General features: G+C 41.1%; 1 protein-coding gene across 1 annotated transcript; it reads left to right on the top strand.

The window, feature by feature from the left end:
* The first annotated feature begins 7,112 nt into the window (after positions 1-7,112).
* LOC105453364 (probable nuclear hormone receptor HR38) lies at positions 7,113-15,724 on the top strand. The gene is made up of 8 exons (XM_011695251.1): positions 7,113-7,155; positions 8,096-8,340; positions 11,366-11,601; positions 11,801-12,289; positions 12,734-13,061; positions 13,419-13,727; positions 14,331-14,565; positions 15,468-15,724. Exons 1-8 carry the CDS (start codon positions 7,113-7,115, stop codon positions 15,722-15,724), a joined length of 2,142 nt encoding a protein of 713 aa, XP_011693553.1.
* The last annotated feature ends 988 nt before the right edge of the window (positions 15,725-16,712 follow it).

Below are 16,712 nucleotides of genomic sequence, written 5' to 3'. Positions count from 1 at the left end.
AGCAGGCGTGTACACGACTCGTGCGGATAGGATGCACTATCGAGATAATGATAAACCGAGAGAAGTTAAATGCAAAGCTTTATGCACACGGCGAAAAACCTATTTCATTTGAAATCCCTATTGATCCCCTTTACCAGCCCGGCGAAGAAATGATATTCTTGGCCGTGTGCGGGAAAAGAGAGAGCATTTGAATACTTGATTTAATTTACACAAAGGCCTCGCGTTAACTGGTGCAAAAAAAAGTAGACGCACCACTTGTAGATATTGAAGATGTACTCATGGAGATTTAATGCTTCTGCCGAGGCATTAGATTCTCGTACTTCTCGTCAAAGACACCGATCAAGGGAATACCATGTAATCAGCCGACCCATTAATTTAATTACAGTCTCAAACAGCCATACGAGCTGGTAAACATGTAATCGATGAAGTTAACCGTAAACGACGATTAAAAGAGGATCGCGAGAAGTGCCTACCATTATATTTAAAATTAAACGCCAGTAGTGCTAAACGGCAGTATGTATATAATACGATCTACGGTGTCACGTGGGCTACTCTTCACGGGATTCCTTGAATACGCTGAATAATAGCCGGCGATAAAAGCGGCGTGCGTGTGCCGTCATCTTTAACTCCTTCGGAGAAATGGTGATTGTCGGCGCGCGTACACGCAGTCCAATGTACACGCTGTTCCAGAGCTGTATATGGCTTATCTTTTATTTTTAGATTCATCAATCTTGATTCATTTCCTTCTTAGCGTAAAAATGCCGAGGGCAGTTACCATTTGTCAATCCTGAATTCTTTTTTGCACGGTAAATATTTTAATACTTAATACTCCACTCGATCGCTGCACGCGGGCTCTGTTAAGCCCGCTTGAAATTGAAGAATAGCATCTTACTGTTTGTACCTCTGACGTTTAATTTTCGAAAAGTTCCTTATTTTTCATTGTGCGACTGAAAGAGACTCGCGATCTTTTCGTAGACCTTTAAAGAAAAATCGATTTCGAATTAATCCGGCGAATAAAAGGTGGCTCGTTAATTCTGCAGCGCCCTGTACCTCGTGGGCATTACTTCGCGGCGGTAAGGCGCATTAACATTAATCTCCTGCTAAATTTAATTAAAGTGAAAGCAGTGCCTGACATCGGAGATTCACACGACGCGTCTCGCCGACGCGTATAGCATCTGGGCACTTTCAAAAGTACGGTATGTATAGATAAAGGAAGACGAGTGACTGGCGCTATATTCTCTATATAGTAGCTCGATTCTTTGTAACTCGCATACGATATACAACGTGCACGTGCGTAAATTACGCGTAATCTTATTCGGATGCAAGACATATGCAAATGCACTCGAGTGCACGGCATGACGCCTCTCGTGGAATTGAATTATTATCGTAACTACGATTGATTCATCATCCGATGATTATTACTCCTGACATAGATAAGTCCCGGTGATTTGCCGGCAATTATCGTTATATCAATCCGATCGAGATGAGACTTTATCGGTGATCATACTGTTTATGTCATTTGTCATTTATCATTGATCGCGACGATTATGCATAGTTTTTACTAGAGAGAATTCTGGTATTTTAATCTCTTCTCTTGGTTAATTAAGAATTTTCAATCTGAATTGGAACAATAATTACAATATGTGATCGTATAACGTGGAAATACAGCTATATATGTATTTATACATATATAATGCTATATATGTATAGTGATTACATTTTCATTGCAAATGATATTCTAATGTAAAATTTCTGGTGCAACAACTTTATAACTAATTTATTTTTTACATCAAATTTTTTCCAATTTCGAGTTCATAGAATGTTAGGAAAGTTACATCTGAATGTATGAAATTAACGTATTGTAGACAGAAATAGATAATAGTGCGACACGTCACCGATGCTATTTCTATACTACCGCGCGTTTGAGAGCGAGAGATGACTAAAGGGGCGTGGAAAAGGTATTTTATCCATAGACTCTTTCCTCCGCGGCGCTGGACGCGCCGCGCCGCGATCAATGGACTCATCTCGTATGCGGGCACACCTAACGTTCCGCCGCGGTGCGTGCGCGAGCGTGCGTGCGAGAGAAAGCGGGGCCCGATATCACATGCGGCACATAACCGCGGGGCCGCGGGGATATACTCGATTTAAGACCCCATCGCGCGTTCGCCCACACGACAGAGGCGTCCCGCGAGTGGCCCCCGCGGGCCCGTCCGCCGCGCGCCAGATGCCGGACGATCATAATTAACCCTTTCACTGCCACAAGTAAGAGACACCGTCTGCTTTCTGCTACTTTAGATTCAGACGAGAGTCCTATTCCTTACGAAACTGGTGATGGACCGGCAAAGTATCGAATAAATTTGATGTAATTTGCTCTGTCCGCGCGAGGGACTTATTTAAGATTATCGCGGTGAATCGCTTTACATTGCACACATTTGGTTTTATATAAAACACTTGGAATTAATTTCAAATTTGAAAAAACTAAAGAAAATACATTTTCTCTTTTAAACTTTTGATTTCGTATTAAATGAAAAAATATGTAATAGTTATTATAATGGAATATAATAAAATTAATATAACCGGAAAAAAAAGATTGTTGTTCGTTAATAGTATTAAAGAAGACTTATATGTTTTCCAAATAGTGATAAATCTAGAAATCATAATTTTCCGATTCTTTCCCTTATAATACTGCAGATATGGATCAGTCATAATATTTATGGAATGTGAGTGGCAGTAAAATCGAAGTGAAATACCGAGCGTACGTATTGGCTTTCGATATTACACCGCAAAGATGTTAATGCAATTTCGCATGCAATCGAGTTTTTATACATTGCAGCGACTGCATTTTTTTTTTTTCTATCGGGATGATCAACAGAAGGACGCGCATTCCTCGCGCGGACATTCTCTTGACGGCCGATGCCGACAACGCTCGAGAACTAATCGTTAATGACGGAAAAACCGATTGTAATCTTTGAATAAGTCTGTAAGCTCATGTAGAATTGTCCGCGGATGATTTGCATAATGGGTGAATCTCCCGGGAGTTACTTGGCGATCGGCAACAATATGCCTTTCTCTTGGCCGCGCGCAACACGCGGACGCTTAAGAGGACGCGTGTGCGCGCGCGCTTGTCCGCGTGCGCTCTTAGAGATAATCCGCTCCACGGTAATTTACTAGTTATGGCAAGTAGAATCATTCTAAGGATGAAATTATCCCCGTAGCTACATTATATGCGCAAAACGGAATTATACCTACGATCCTCGTGGCAACGAACCGATCCCCCTGATTTAGTAATATACGACCTCTCCGTCTTCCTCACCCCCGCCTACCCATTCTATTCATTTCTCTATCTACGATATTACAGCATGCGGATATAATTTCATGCTGTAACTAGGATTTGTCTATACCTGTGCACGTGTAAAAACTTGCAGTATTCATACGGTAACTTCTTGCATTTGCGCTCGATTGGAGAAAGTCTATACAATGCTCAGCTCAAGAACACACATTGCTCAAATCCATTGTTAATAAATTTTTTGGTTTTATTTTAATAATATTTGCTTTTATCGACCGTGTGAGATTCACGAGAAATTCATATACGTCTCGTTTCTCATGCGCGCGTTGAAGTCACCGCGGTGTGCCCCTTAAAATAAGACATTATCGCTTCTTACACTAGAATTACAGTATATTAATTGTAAGAAATTGCGTATCCGTCTGCAATTAACATACGTTCATTAATTAATTTAGGCGGTACGATAATAATTTTTGTTTCGTTACATATTTGAATATGTTACATTTAAATGCGAGATGCAATGTAAAAACTGCTTTCGCCACTTTCGCGTGTTCAATTTCAAATTATTTTATATAAAAAAGTTTTCTTTCTATATAATATCTATAAATAAGTATATTAATCATTAAATATTACCTGCAGAAAATTATTCTTTTTCCGTTTCCTCTTTCCATTTCTTTATGCATTTCCCTGCTTTCGCAGATAATTAGATTTGTTAATTTTATTAGAGTTTATCAAAAATTCATTATTATGATAATGTATCCGAATTATATTCGATTTATAATATATGTAAGACAAGTGTAAGTTACTTTTATCTACGTACACGCGTCTTCGGTTTCCCAGCGGAGATAAGATTGCGAGATGTTATATACCATACTGTAGAAGGCAAGGGCCAACGAGGAAACCCGAGAGAACGGGAGAACGGGAAGAAGGGGCGCGCGATTGAGAGGAAGCCGCGGACGCGGCGAAACGAGGAGAGCGAAGCGAAGCGAGGCGAGGCGAGCGAGCGAGCGCGAAACGAGCGTGCACGTGGTGGCACGTGGAGAGGCGTGGTTCGTGGGAGGACCCTGCACACCAGACCGCTGCAATCCACTTGGCACACGCTGTTCTGCTAAGCCCTACTCTTTTCTCTCGGCCGTTCGCCACCCTACTCTGCTCTCTGCCTCTCTATCTCCGCGCGTACACCCCTGCCTACGGCGCTGCCGCGCGTTCTTCCGCGTGGCACGCGTGCATTGTGCCATCTTAGGTGCTGGAACTCTGAGCCCCGTTACGCTCCGTTCCGTTGGCACAAGAGAATCGGTTCGAAGGAAAAATATTTGGAATTTTTTAAAATTTGGAGTAAAAGGTCTATGGGTATTTATTTGTTTATATTTTTGCAATATTTTGCAAGACTAAATGTGAAAGCTCATTTAGTCTTGTAAAATATTGCTTTATAAGCATAAAGGCTATATTTAATTTAATGCAGGAGTTAGCAACACATTGAGAAATTAATGTAATTAATAATTAATCTTATTTCTTATTTTACACTTTTATGAAATTGTCACTGTAATATTTCAACGCTCTATATACAGTAACATTATTGCTTTCATATATTCTAAGTTATTTTTTTAAGTGATTATAATTATTTATATTGCGCTCCTATTTAGCGCATCTTTTACGATGTACTTGCTTATACTTCCATCGTATTTCTCGCAGATAAGATTGCATATTCTGCCTATATGCAATCTTAAATCGCGGATTTTATGGTACTATCTCCTCGGGCGGGCTGTTAAGTGCCATTTTCGCACGTAAAAATAATCGCGGACAAGGTATACAACGGCCGTTCAATTAACTGTAACTGTAACGTGCTACGTTACGGGTTGACGTTCTCTTGGTATCGGCTAATTTACTGCGTAGCAATAACGACATTGTATTTTATAGCAGCGAGAAACATATAAGTATTTTTATTTCTCCGAAGCACGCGACTATCACGAGCTGGCAGGTAGTCTCGCTAATTGCATCAGGTCGGAGTTTACGATGCAATTAGTAATCCAGAATTCCTGACATCCGTGGATGTCAGGAGTGATCGATCGAATTGCTTTGCTTTCCATTAGCAAAAGCTTTATTAGACTAAGATTTACGACAACGTATTCTTACTTTTCTTCCAGATCAATTAATAAGAGAGACTCTCTTTCGACAGATTAACTCACTAAATAAATACTTATCCACGAATATATATATTTTTACATATTAAGTTGAAAACTTAATGATATTGAAATAATTACTGTAATGATTTATAAAAAAAAATGGGTTTTATATAATTCATATTATGACCAACAGTCAATTGTGCAATCATAAAATTTCATGCCTATTTGCATTAGGTAACTAGATGAGGAGTCTACATATTATCCCACCGCCCACATTTCTGACATTTCCCACAGTGCCAGGAATATACCTATATCTAAAACGAGCGATTCTTTATATAATAACGCACGCATAATTCCTGTAATTTCAAAGATTTGTTTTCAATAACCCACATCTCTCTTCTATTTTCTCTCTTTCTCTGCCGATAATCACACATTTCACCTCACGCAAACTCCAGGATAATTAACGGGAATTGCCGAGTCTGACACAGCCGATGCTTCATCCCGTTTGCGGAAGACACTGCCGATTTCCCCGATCGCTTTACGACGGGCTTCGGCGAATAACAATAAGCCCGTTCCCTCCCCCCGGACGGGCGTTCAATTTGCCGTAACAGCCGGTCCATTGTGCCTAATCGTCACTTCTTCCACGGGCGCAACGCACACCCCCTTGCAGAATCGGTCGGCGTCACGGTGAAATCGCTTATGACCGATGTTTCGCGATCGCGGTGGGTGGTCCCCGGCGTGGCGCGATCATGAAATTAAATCGAACACGACTTCGAGGCCCGTGACTATCGACGAGTGGCATCTCGTTGATGCGCCGGGACGCCCTGCATCCGGCTGCCGTTGTATCAGATTACTCGCGTATCGAAACCCATCCTGGTTGATTCGATAAATCATCGATGTTCCCGTTGACTCTAATCTCATTCTTTCTTACAATCAAATAAATAGTTTAAGATGTATGAAAATCATCATTAAATATTATGATTAAATAACATTGTAAATCGCGATTAAATATGTTAATATCGGATTTATTAAACTCTGATAAAAATTTCTATATTTGTCATCTTGTTAAATATATTTTCATAATAAAAATAGAACTTCAAAAATTACATCATTTTATAATTAGAGAAATTAGTTTTCTTGTGCATTTTGAATTCTTTAGAAATGTAAATTGAATATAATTGCGGAATTTCTAGGAGAGATTCATAGAATTGCTAATTTCTTAATTACTAGCGATCTTTTAATTACTATTAATTATGCGGCGAAAGCTGCAGCGTCTTCTTAATATCGATGTTATGCCGTAAAAGCGTGGTCGCTGAGACGAGACTGTCTATCGCTTGGCCGTCAGGGGGATAATATCGCGTAATAATAATCGGGAAGGGAGGTGGGGCACGTGGTTGTTTGTATAGAACGGGGTTGTAGTATTTTAAATGCCAATGATTTCATGTCTCCCCGGGGTGTTCGAGACCACCCTATATAGGACGTCCCGGCGACGTTCAAGTGCTCAGTCGACGACGAGGATTCACCGATTAATAAGATCCACGGCGAATCTCCTGATTGTGCTGAATGTAGTGAAAGTGAAAGATTTCGGAAATTTCTCTCGTATTGCCATTAGGCTTGCCTTGATTAGCTATTAAATTTTAAAAGAAGTAATAGAAATTCATCGTCGTAATAATATAATTTTCTAAGCTGTAATAATCTCTGCAGACATGATCGCCATGGATGATGGACATTCTCAGTATCGTAGATACTGTATGTATCTGTTCAAGTATATTCGATTTCTTTCGTAGATTTTGTGTATTGAAATTTGAGAGCAAATTTATGCTGTGATGCTAATTTGAAAAAATTATATATTAATTATATATTATTATATATGAAATATATAATTATAAATATCAAAAAGATTATAAAACATAAAATCGAGAGAAGAATACTTTCCGAATTGTATCCTATCTTGCAAAAGATAATTTTCTCGTTTTGTAATTAATATTCGGAATAATATCGATTTCGAAGTGTGCGGAGATTTAAACGTCGGAGAGTGACCGAGTTGTACTTAACGCGCCCCTCTTATACCGCGCACCGGAAGTGCAGTATGTCACATAGAATGCTAAACATCAATATTAACCGTATTCTTGATAGAAAAAGTGTTCCGCTGCGTCTCTCTCGGCCGTATCGTTTGAAATTGACATATCAGAAAGTTTTTTCCTCAGAAACGAGGTTACGATCCATTTTTGCCTCTTCGCGCATAATGAATAATGTTAGTCTGTACTCCATATTTGCTAACATTTAACGATAGTTAAATGTTAGCAAGCCTGCGCATTATTTATCGCTCAGTGTTCGAAGTCTCTTATTGGAGACACGTGCATTGTATATTGCACATCTTGCATCTCACGTACATTTAAATGAAGGAAATATTGAAAAAATACTGAATACATTAATAATAATAATTGATGAAGTTGGATTTTTATAAAATCTTACTTTACTAACGGTAATATTAAATGAGAGATAATATCTTTCAATAACATCGTGCGTTCTCAATTTCTTCTCAATTCCTTTGCAAAATATCTCCTATTTTTATTCTTATTTATATTTTCATCAAAATAATTCTTTTTATTTCAATTTACCTTTTAAATGATATTGCTTGCCTAATATAAAAATATATTAACCGAGAGTGCCCGTTTGGGTGTTGCAGGGCAACTGCATTCGCCGAACGGCGACAGCGACAACAGCAACGGTAGCCAACGTGCGGTGGCTGTTACCCGTAGCGAAGTAGAGCAGCAGCAGCAGCAGCAGCAACAACAACTACATCGCCAACGACAGCAGCAACGTCAAGCGACCGCTACCGTTCCGGTTCTCGCCTGCACTAATCAATCGTCTATCACCACGACTACGACCGCCCTCACAGTGGCATCAAGCATGCTACTTTTGCAGACACAGGTGAGCTCCATTTCTCTGCTTCAGTCATACACTTTATCTTTAATTTTCCCATTAGATTCGAATCGAATTCATTAAGTCGGAAATTAAGTAAATTTCGAGGACGTGGAAGAAGACGAGACGATTATTTTAGCGATAAATAAAATTGAGGGTAAAGCGAAACTTGGTTATAACTTCAATCGGCATTCCGAATTGCCGTCCGCACTGCGAATCTTGTCGGCCGTAGCTGCGTCGATTGAACGGATCAGTTAAGTTCTCGCTTGCATGTCTACATGATGCAACATAAGTTGTAATTTTACGTAATAATATTCGTCCGTGTAAACACTCATATCTCACATCTCATCTCGCCTCTCATAAATAATTCCACGAAGGTCTTATGAGAAATATGGATATGTAATATTCCTTAAAGAAAGTATAAATCTAGATGTAACGTGCCGCAAAGATCAAACAGTCTCCAATCAAAAATGAATTTTGATTATTGTGATAAGTATTTTTTCGACTAAATTTATAGAATTATATAATCTTTGACATTAAATAATAATAAAACTTATTGATTTGATGTAACTTAATAAAATTCATTATATTTTCTGAAGAATAATCTTATAAATTATCTAAAAAATCAAGTTTTAAGATTTGTTAGTCTTTTGAAAGCTTTAGGATTCTTTTTTTTTCTTCACAACTTTTTGTATTATAACGGTAGACTATTTTTCTGTCTTTATATCATTTCTTATCATACAAGTTTTATCACGGCAAACACGCAAAGTAGCGTTCTACCTATCAACCACGGTGTATATTATCATTGAAATATTGCCATCCACTTTTTCCCACCGATAAGCTTCTGCCTTTACTCGACCAGGCTTGAAATTATCGCGTCACGATCCGATGGTTAATCCAATTCTCTCTTATCGACCTCTCAGACTCCACGGATTCCACGGACGGTCGCGCTTGGCCCGTGTAACAAGACTCTCTCGCATTCCTGCGATCGTCATCCGCACGTATCACGCACAATCTGCATTCCATATACTTGGATGCCGTCCTACCTGTTTCTCCTTTCTTTTCCCTTTTCTCCGGTATCTCCTCTCGGTTTCGACTCCTTTTCCGCGATGGATGTTGCGGTCAATTAACCGCTGAAACGAGAATGTGCGCCGCGGAATTAGCGGGGCAATACCGAAGAGGTTGTCTCGACAGTTTAGCAGGAGAAAATAGAAGCTAGAAGAGGAGGGGGTGCTTTTAGGATGGCCGTTTAGCAGGCCATTTATTCACGGTCTGGAAGGACGACTCTTCGATCGCCGGTCCTCGGGGGAGCGATGAGCGAAATGTCAACTCCAAGCGGAACCGGCACTTGCAAATTGAATATCCACCCTCCTCCATCATCCCCCTCCTCTTCATGATGCTATTCTTCACTCTCTGCCGTAGAATGTTCTATTGCTACGGTATTTTCATATTTTTCACTCTCGGATTTTAAAATCGATACTTTTTTACCCAGATCGCGTGAAATTGTTAACGACGATATGGAGTTCAGTTGCATTTCATCGTGAAAAGTAATTACTATTATTTCAAACAACCACAAAATAACGTGCCATTTGCACATTTGCGAATATCATAAAGTGATATACTTGAATATCTTTTTTTTCCTTCAAAATTAAATTTTGAATAAACATTTTGCATGGTAACTGTTTGATTCCGGTCATTGAGAAAAATAATTGTATTTCGAGCACGCCAATAAAAATAACGCGCCATTTGCACATTTGCGAATATCATAAAAAATATCATAAAAATTTGAATATCTTTTCTCTTCCTTCAGAATTAAATTGCAAATTTTGAATAAATATTTTTCGATGGAACTGCTTGATTTCGTCAGTATATTCATATTTTTGTTGTAACTATAATTGAGAACGCGTTTATAGTTTTGCGAAATATGACGAATTTATTTCGCAAGCAGCAAAGAAAGCATTATCGTATGATTACACAAATCGCTCGTGTATCGCGATGTGATTAATCTCCGTCGTTAATTTTGAAAGTTGTTCGCAGTTTGAATATTTTACGGCCGATTGAGTAATTCATTACATTAGAGTATCTCAGTGTACATAATTTCTTGTCGAGTCGATTTACGAAGTGTATCAATACGGTCCGCGTCGTTTATTATTATCCTATTGCCGCGCGAATATTTAATCGCAAGTAGGTATAGTGTTTTACCGCTCATCGACTATCGACTATCAATGATTGAAGCGGGTAGGAGAAAGAGAGAGACAGACGAGCAGGGAGAGTTTGAGAGAGAGAGAGAGGGGCTCTAAGCCTCTATCGAGCGCTAGCTTATAGACAACACGCGATACGAGCTTGGCTTGTCCAATCCTCTCTCGAACATCCTCACTGCGCACCTCGATTGTACATCGATGTCTCGACGGTGCGGCCTGCGGCTCGCAATTGTGGTCGAACAATGTTTCCGCCTTGCAGTTGGGTGCTTCGATTTGCCGCTCGCACGGCTCTCCGGAGACCGTGACGGCTCCGCCGAAGGAAAACATTATTTAAAACGGCGTTTAAAGTTAATAGTCGATTCTCGTTTATCCGGTATGTAAAGATTCGCAAGGTTTATGTCGGTATGGTGTTCAAATTGGCTCACGTCATTCGTGCGACGCAGGTATTTTTTTTATTTATGTTTCTTTCTATTTTATTCATTTTCCCGGTTTTCGATTCATTTACGATAGAGCTTATTATATTATTTCGTGTTAACATTATTAAAGTTTGTGATATAAATTTTCATTAGAAATCATTAATGTTATTTTATTGAATTATTTAAACTTTGATTTGTTTCTTAAGGCAAAGAAAGTTATTGTTTAATTACTTTTGTTGAGAGATCAATATTATACTATCATTTATTATAAATATTTATTTTCAATTTTCTTAATATTTTGATAAAATTACATGTATATTGTTATATATTTATATCTATATTTATATTATTATATCTATTTCATTATATGATTGTATAATGTCACTTAATAAATATGACCACAATTTTTCATTGCAGAGTGCCAATCCCTTTGGCTTCGGGGATTTCCTGAATAGCCCTTATCCGGACGCTGCGGATACGAGCTTGCCCGAGGAGTTGGATCCCTTTCCGGAACTGCAACTCGGGAATCCGCAGGGTGTACCTCCGGTCGACGACTCTGTTCAATCTCAGCAAAGTGTACACCATCAGCAGCCATCGCAACCGCCACCACCACCGCCACCCCTCCCCGAAGACATCCAAGCTGATTCTCTTAGGTATGTAAACTATCCCTAAACTTCTAAGACCATATTCTAACATGAATGATTACAATTTTTTATGAGGATTTCTCGAACACAGCAAGGAAACTATTATATATTGTTATCGATATTATAATTAAGTCATCGAAGTTTTTGGAACGGCAAAGCTTTCGGATACAGTGCTCGTATAAAAATGTCTACGCGTCTTTGTTTGCAGTCCTACGCCGTTACCGAGCTTCCAGGAGACCTACACGCAGCGATACACTAGGCAAGAGCTCCAGAGTCTCGGTATTAAGATGGACGATGAATGCTACGACAACCCGGTATATTCCTGCACTCCTCATTACCCGACCGATTTCTCGACCGCGGTGCCCTATCACGAGCAGCAACCACAGCAGCAGCACCCTCACCACCACCCGCAGCATCACCAGCCGCAGCAGGCCCCGCATCACCATCAAGGCTACTTCCCTACGGAATCGGCGCCCACTCCGGCGACGGCGGTTGTACCGCCCTCCAGTCATCGGCAGGACCCATCCTACGGGGTGGCTGTCACCATGCCCATGGTTTACGGGGCACCATCGGCTATTGCCAGCGTCGCCACTCCCGTAGTTCCTACCGATCTCTGTCCCAATGTCGACACCAGCGTCGTCATTGGTACTCGGCCGCGAAGGGCGTCACTGCCCACTCAGAGATCAGAATCGGCAAGGTAAGATCTTTCACGAAGTTAATGTAATAAATAATTTCAAGTCTCATTGTGCTCCTCGTATAAATTAACGGCATTCTAATGTGAGAGAAACAAAGTTTGTAATATGTATGATCCTTTCGAATTCATTATTTCGTTCACAGTTTTAATCGCGAAGTCAAATCTATTTACGGAGTATACAAAACGAAAACTCCAATTTAAAAAATTTTAATTCACATTATTCTGAAATAAAATAAATCGTGCGATCTAAATTCGCGCGTGTGTGTGACGGATCTTTCAAACTTAGCTATAAATTAAAAAAAAAATAAAAGACGTGAGTTCGATTTCCACGTTTATGATTAACTATGCGTATCTCGAGGACACGAGACCTAACGAGTTTTGGGAGAATCTCCGGTTTTGACTAGCGACGGGTTATAGATCAATGCGCGTCCTGTGTCGTGTTAACAGTAGTGGGAGCACGGATTCCCCGAAGCCACGCGGCGGCGGTACCGCGAGCTCCACCGTCAGTTCGCCGTCGCCCGGAAGCGGCACCAGTGGCGAACGCGCACCACCGAGCCCGAGTCAGCTCTGCGCCGTGTGCGGCGACACCGCGGCCTGTCAGCACTACGGTGTGCGCACATGCGAGGGCTGCAAGGGCTTCTTCAAGAGGACCGTGCAGAAGGGCTCCAAGTACGTGTGCTTGGCCGAGAAGGCTTGCCCGGTAGACAAACGCCGGCGAAACCGTTGCCAGTTCTGCCGATTCCAGAAGTGCCTGATGGTTGGCATGGTTAAGGAGGTAAATAGCATCGTCGCATCATTGTACAATATACACTCCGAAAATGTTTTTTTAGATTTGTTTATAATACGAAGAAATTGTAGATATAAAATTTCTTAATTTTGAAGTATAATGAAACAAGTAAACTCTTGATGGCTAATTAATAAAATTTGCTAAAATTGCCTCTAAGATTTAAAATTAAATAAAAACTTATATTACGCAGATAAAGTAATCGAAATTATACAATTATTAAATTCTACGCCAAAGGTTACTTTAAAAAAACGGCAAAAATATTATTATTATATTAACGCGAGCGAAATAATTACGAATGTGCAATGAAATGATTGTAGCTTATTTTACTATTTAATTGTTGAACAGGTCGTTAGAACAGATTCTCTGAAGGGCCGTCGAGGTAGACTGCCTTCAAAGCCCAAGTCACCGCAAGAATCCCCACCGAGTCCGCCGGTCTCTTTGATCACCGCTCTGGTTCGCGCCCATCTGGACACAACGCCGGACAAGGCAAGCCTGGATTACTCACAGTACCGACAACCTAGACCGGGCGATCCTCCAATGACCGAGGCTGAGAAGATTCAACAATTCTATAACTTATTAACAACCTCAATCGATGTTATCCGAAACTTCGCCGACAAAATCCCCGGATTCACGGATCTAGTGCGGGAAGATCAGGTGAGCGATCATTTATCGCAATATAGAGATGAATAAGATAAATCGAAGCCATAACGATTTAAAAATATAGGGGATAGTGTCTCCAAGATTACAGAATTTTTACGCAAAAGTCATAAGATTTGAATTCTTGAGAGTTTATCGTTGTTTTTTCCTCGTTTGCTTTTCTGTTTTTTTTTTTTGCGGTCTTATCGAGATGTGTGCGCTTTTATTATATCACTGGTCAGGTATCAATTTCTCGAACGATATCCATTGGGAACTAACGGTTATAGAGATCGATAGCTTATACATTTTCTAAAAGGTCAGTCTTGACGAGCTTTTGACGCGGTCGGTTGGCTGACTAGCAAACTGCTCGGTAGGACAATAGACGTTAATTTGTTAATATACAGCTATAAGCAGAAGAGATTTTTTGCTGTCTCAGACTTGTCGTAACATTCTAAATGAAATTTGTATTATTTAAGATGTTCAATATTGAGAATAAAGTAATAAAATATTTTTATTTTAATATTTTAAAACACATTATTATATCTTTCGATTATCTCAATAGTTTGCGACCTTAAGAGTGTACATTCACATTAATAATTTCACAATGTAATCTGCTTTCAGGAACTGCTCTTCCAATCGGCCAGTCTAGAACTGTTTGTGCTCAGGCTGGCGTACCGCACGAACCCGGACGACACGAAGCTGGTCTTCTGCAACGGTGTCGTCCTCGCGCTGGAGCAATGTCAGCGCAGTTTCGGCGACTGGCTGCACAGCATTCTCGACTTCTGCAAGGCCCTCCACTTTCTGGAGGTCGATATCAGCGCCTTCGCCTGTCTGTGCGCTCTCACCCTGGTTACTGGTCAGTACTCGAATTTGATTTGCACACTCTCCTTGATTTCACGATCGAATGAATTGCCAACAGTTGCGATCTCTACTGTTATTAATTATTAATTATTCCGCGATCGCGCGACGTTGTCACACCGCGCGCGGTACCGCTGGTCGTTTTCTTCAACGGCACCTTCCATATCTTCCCTCATCCAATTCGCTTTACCTGCATTCCGGTTATACCGGCCGCGCTAAATAATTAATCCGTCGGATCAGTTAATTATTGATGCTCCGACGAAAGGAACGACGTTCCTCGTTCCGCACGCGATGTGGTTCCGTTGGCAACCAGACATGCAGGTGTGCGGTTTACAAGCGCGTCCAATCAGAGTTTCCGTGTTTGGATAGCCATGTGTCGAAGGTCGAGTGACTGATATTATTGGAGTTTAATTGATTTATCAGTGTTTCTTAATCTCGAATGTTTTAGTGGTGTAGTAATTAAATTTCACACTGTAATACATCATCAATATCGGCACTTTCCTTTCAAAATATAAGATTCTATTTCTATATTATCTGCAGTATTCTCGCGATTTTGTTAATTTCCGATAACAGTGTAAAATTTAATCCGTAACTATAACTCAATATTAAAGCTTCCAATACTATTTATAATACTATTTATAAATATTAATATTAAAATTTCCGGGATTGTTTATAAATTCTTTCCGCTTAAAAAGGAAAGAGATTCGTAAAACTAAAATGCGTTCTCAATTATATAGGTCAACAAAAATATGAATATACAGACAAAATCAAACAATTCCATGAAAAACGTTTTTTTTACGGAAACATTATTATTGTTAAAGAATTTGGTGGCAATTCATGGATTATTTTCTATTTTGGCGAAAACGGCGATCTCATTCAAGCTGATTCGCGTGCTTTCAGAGAGGTACGGATTGAAGGAACCGCAGCGCATGGAACAGCTGCAGATGAAAATTGTCTCGTCCTTGCGCGACCACGTGACCTATAATGCCGAGGCGCAGAGGAAGTCGCAGTACCTGTCGTACTTACTGGGGAAGATACCAGAGCTGAGGAGCCTCTCGGTCCAGGGCCTCCAGCGGATCTTCTACCTCAAGCTGGAGGACCTGGTGCCGGCGCCACCCCTGATCGAGACGATGTTTGTCGGTAGCCTGCCCTTCTAAACCGAGCCGAGCAGTCTCGCCAGCACATAGAACAATTATTTTCTCAGACCCAATCTGCGGTTGCGTTATCTTCGTTCTGATTGCATCCTTCTTTTAGTTCGTATTACACGTAGCTTTATTCTCTTCTTGCGTGTAGACCTCGCGCGATCCCGCGGGTACGTTACGGTTCTCGACGACGCTCCGATGAACGGTCCACTCGCGCCTCGCGAGAGGACAATATCCTGAAAGGGCTCGTCGAGCGGGAAGAGCGAGGGGAGCCATTTATTGGTCGTACGAGCGAGCGCGGACGGAATTTAAGCTGTCCGCGCGAGCGCAGACGCTAAACTTAAGGGAAAGTTTGTTGTACGTATGTATGAGCGAATGGGTATATGCATATGGGTGGGAGCGTAAGCGGAACGTATGCATCCAACGTGCGAACGTTAAGTGTACAGAGTGTCTCGACGTAGGTCTCTGCATGCACGACGTGTCGGGTGGCGGGTGTCACACGTCGCCGTTATTACTATTAGTAGTAAGTGCACTACTACATAGTCGTGCTGTTGTTGTGCTGCTATGCTGGAGAGCGGATCGGCGCGAGCGGATGACGAGAGGCAAACGGGCGGAGGAGGAAGAGCGGGCGCGAGGCGGGCCGCGGCGATTTCGCTATTCTCCCTTCTAGCTGTAGTAGATTTCGTGCGGACTTGACGGGACGGACGGGAGAGACTCTCTCTTTCTCTCTTTCAACGCAGGAAGGCTATCAGCGCGAATTTTTCTCACTTTTCTACCTAGTTTGTACGAGGCTCTCCGTGCTCGCGCTCGGCTCGCCTCGCCGCTCCCATTCACGGTCCACGCGCGCGACCCGCCACTTCTCGGACACGTGTAATATCTTCGGCAATATCTTGCTCGTCGCGGGGGAACGCATTCGGCGATTCGCAACATATCAGAGCAACGGACGGGGAAAGGGGCGGACAAACGCCCCGTCCGTCTTGACAGTAGACGTAGGATGTGACTG

This window comes from Wasmannia auropunctata, unplaced genomic scaffold (assembly GCF_000956235.1).
Source record: "Wasmannia auropunctata unplaced genomic scaffold, wasmannia.A_1.0 LD336000.1, whole genome shotgun sequence".
Lineage (NCBI taxonomy): Eukaryota > Metazoa > Arthropoda > Insecta > Hymenoptera > Formicidae > Wasmannia > Wasmannia auropunctata.
This window is presented reverse-complemented; position numbering and strand designations above follow the sequence as displayed.

Coding starts and splice junctions, on each gene's coding strand:
- LOC105453364 (XM_011695251.1), top strand. CDS start 7,113: ATGATCGCCATGGATGATGGACATTCTCAGTATCGTAGATACT. Junction 11,602..11,800: donor ATCCAAGCTGATTCTCTTAG/GTATGTAAACTA, acceptor CTTTGTTTGCAG/TCCTACGCCGTTACCGAGCT. Junction 14,566..15,467: donor CGCTCTCACCCTGGTTACTG/GTCAGTACTCGA, acceptor GCGTGCTTTCAG/AGAGGTACGGATTGAAGGAA.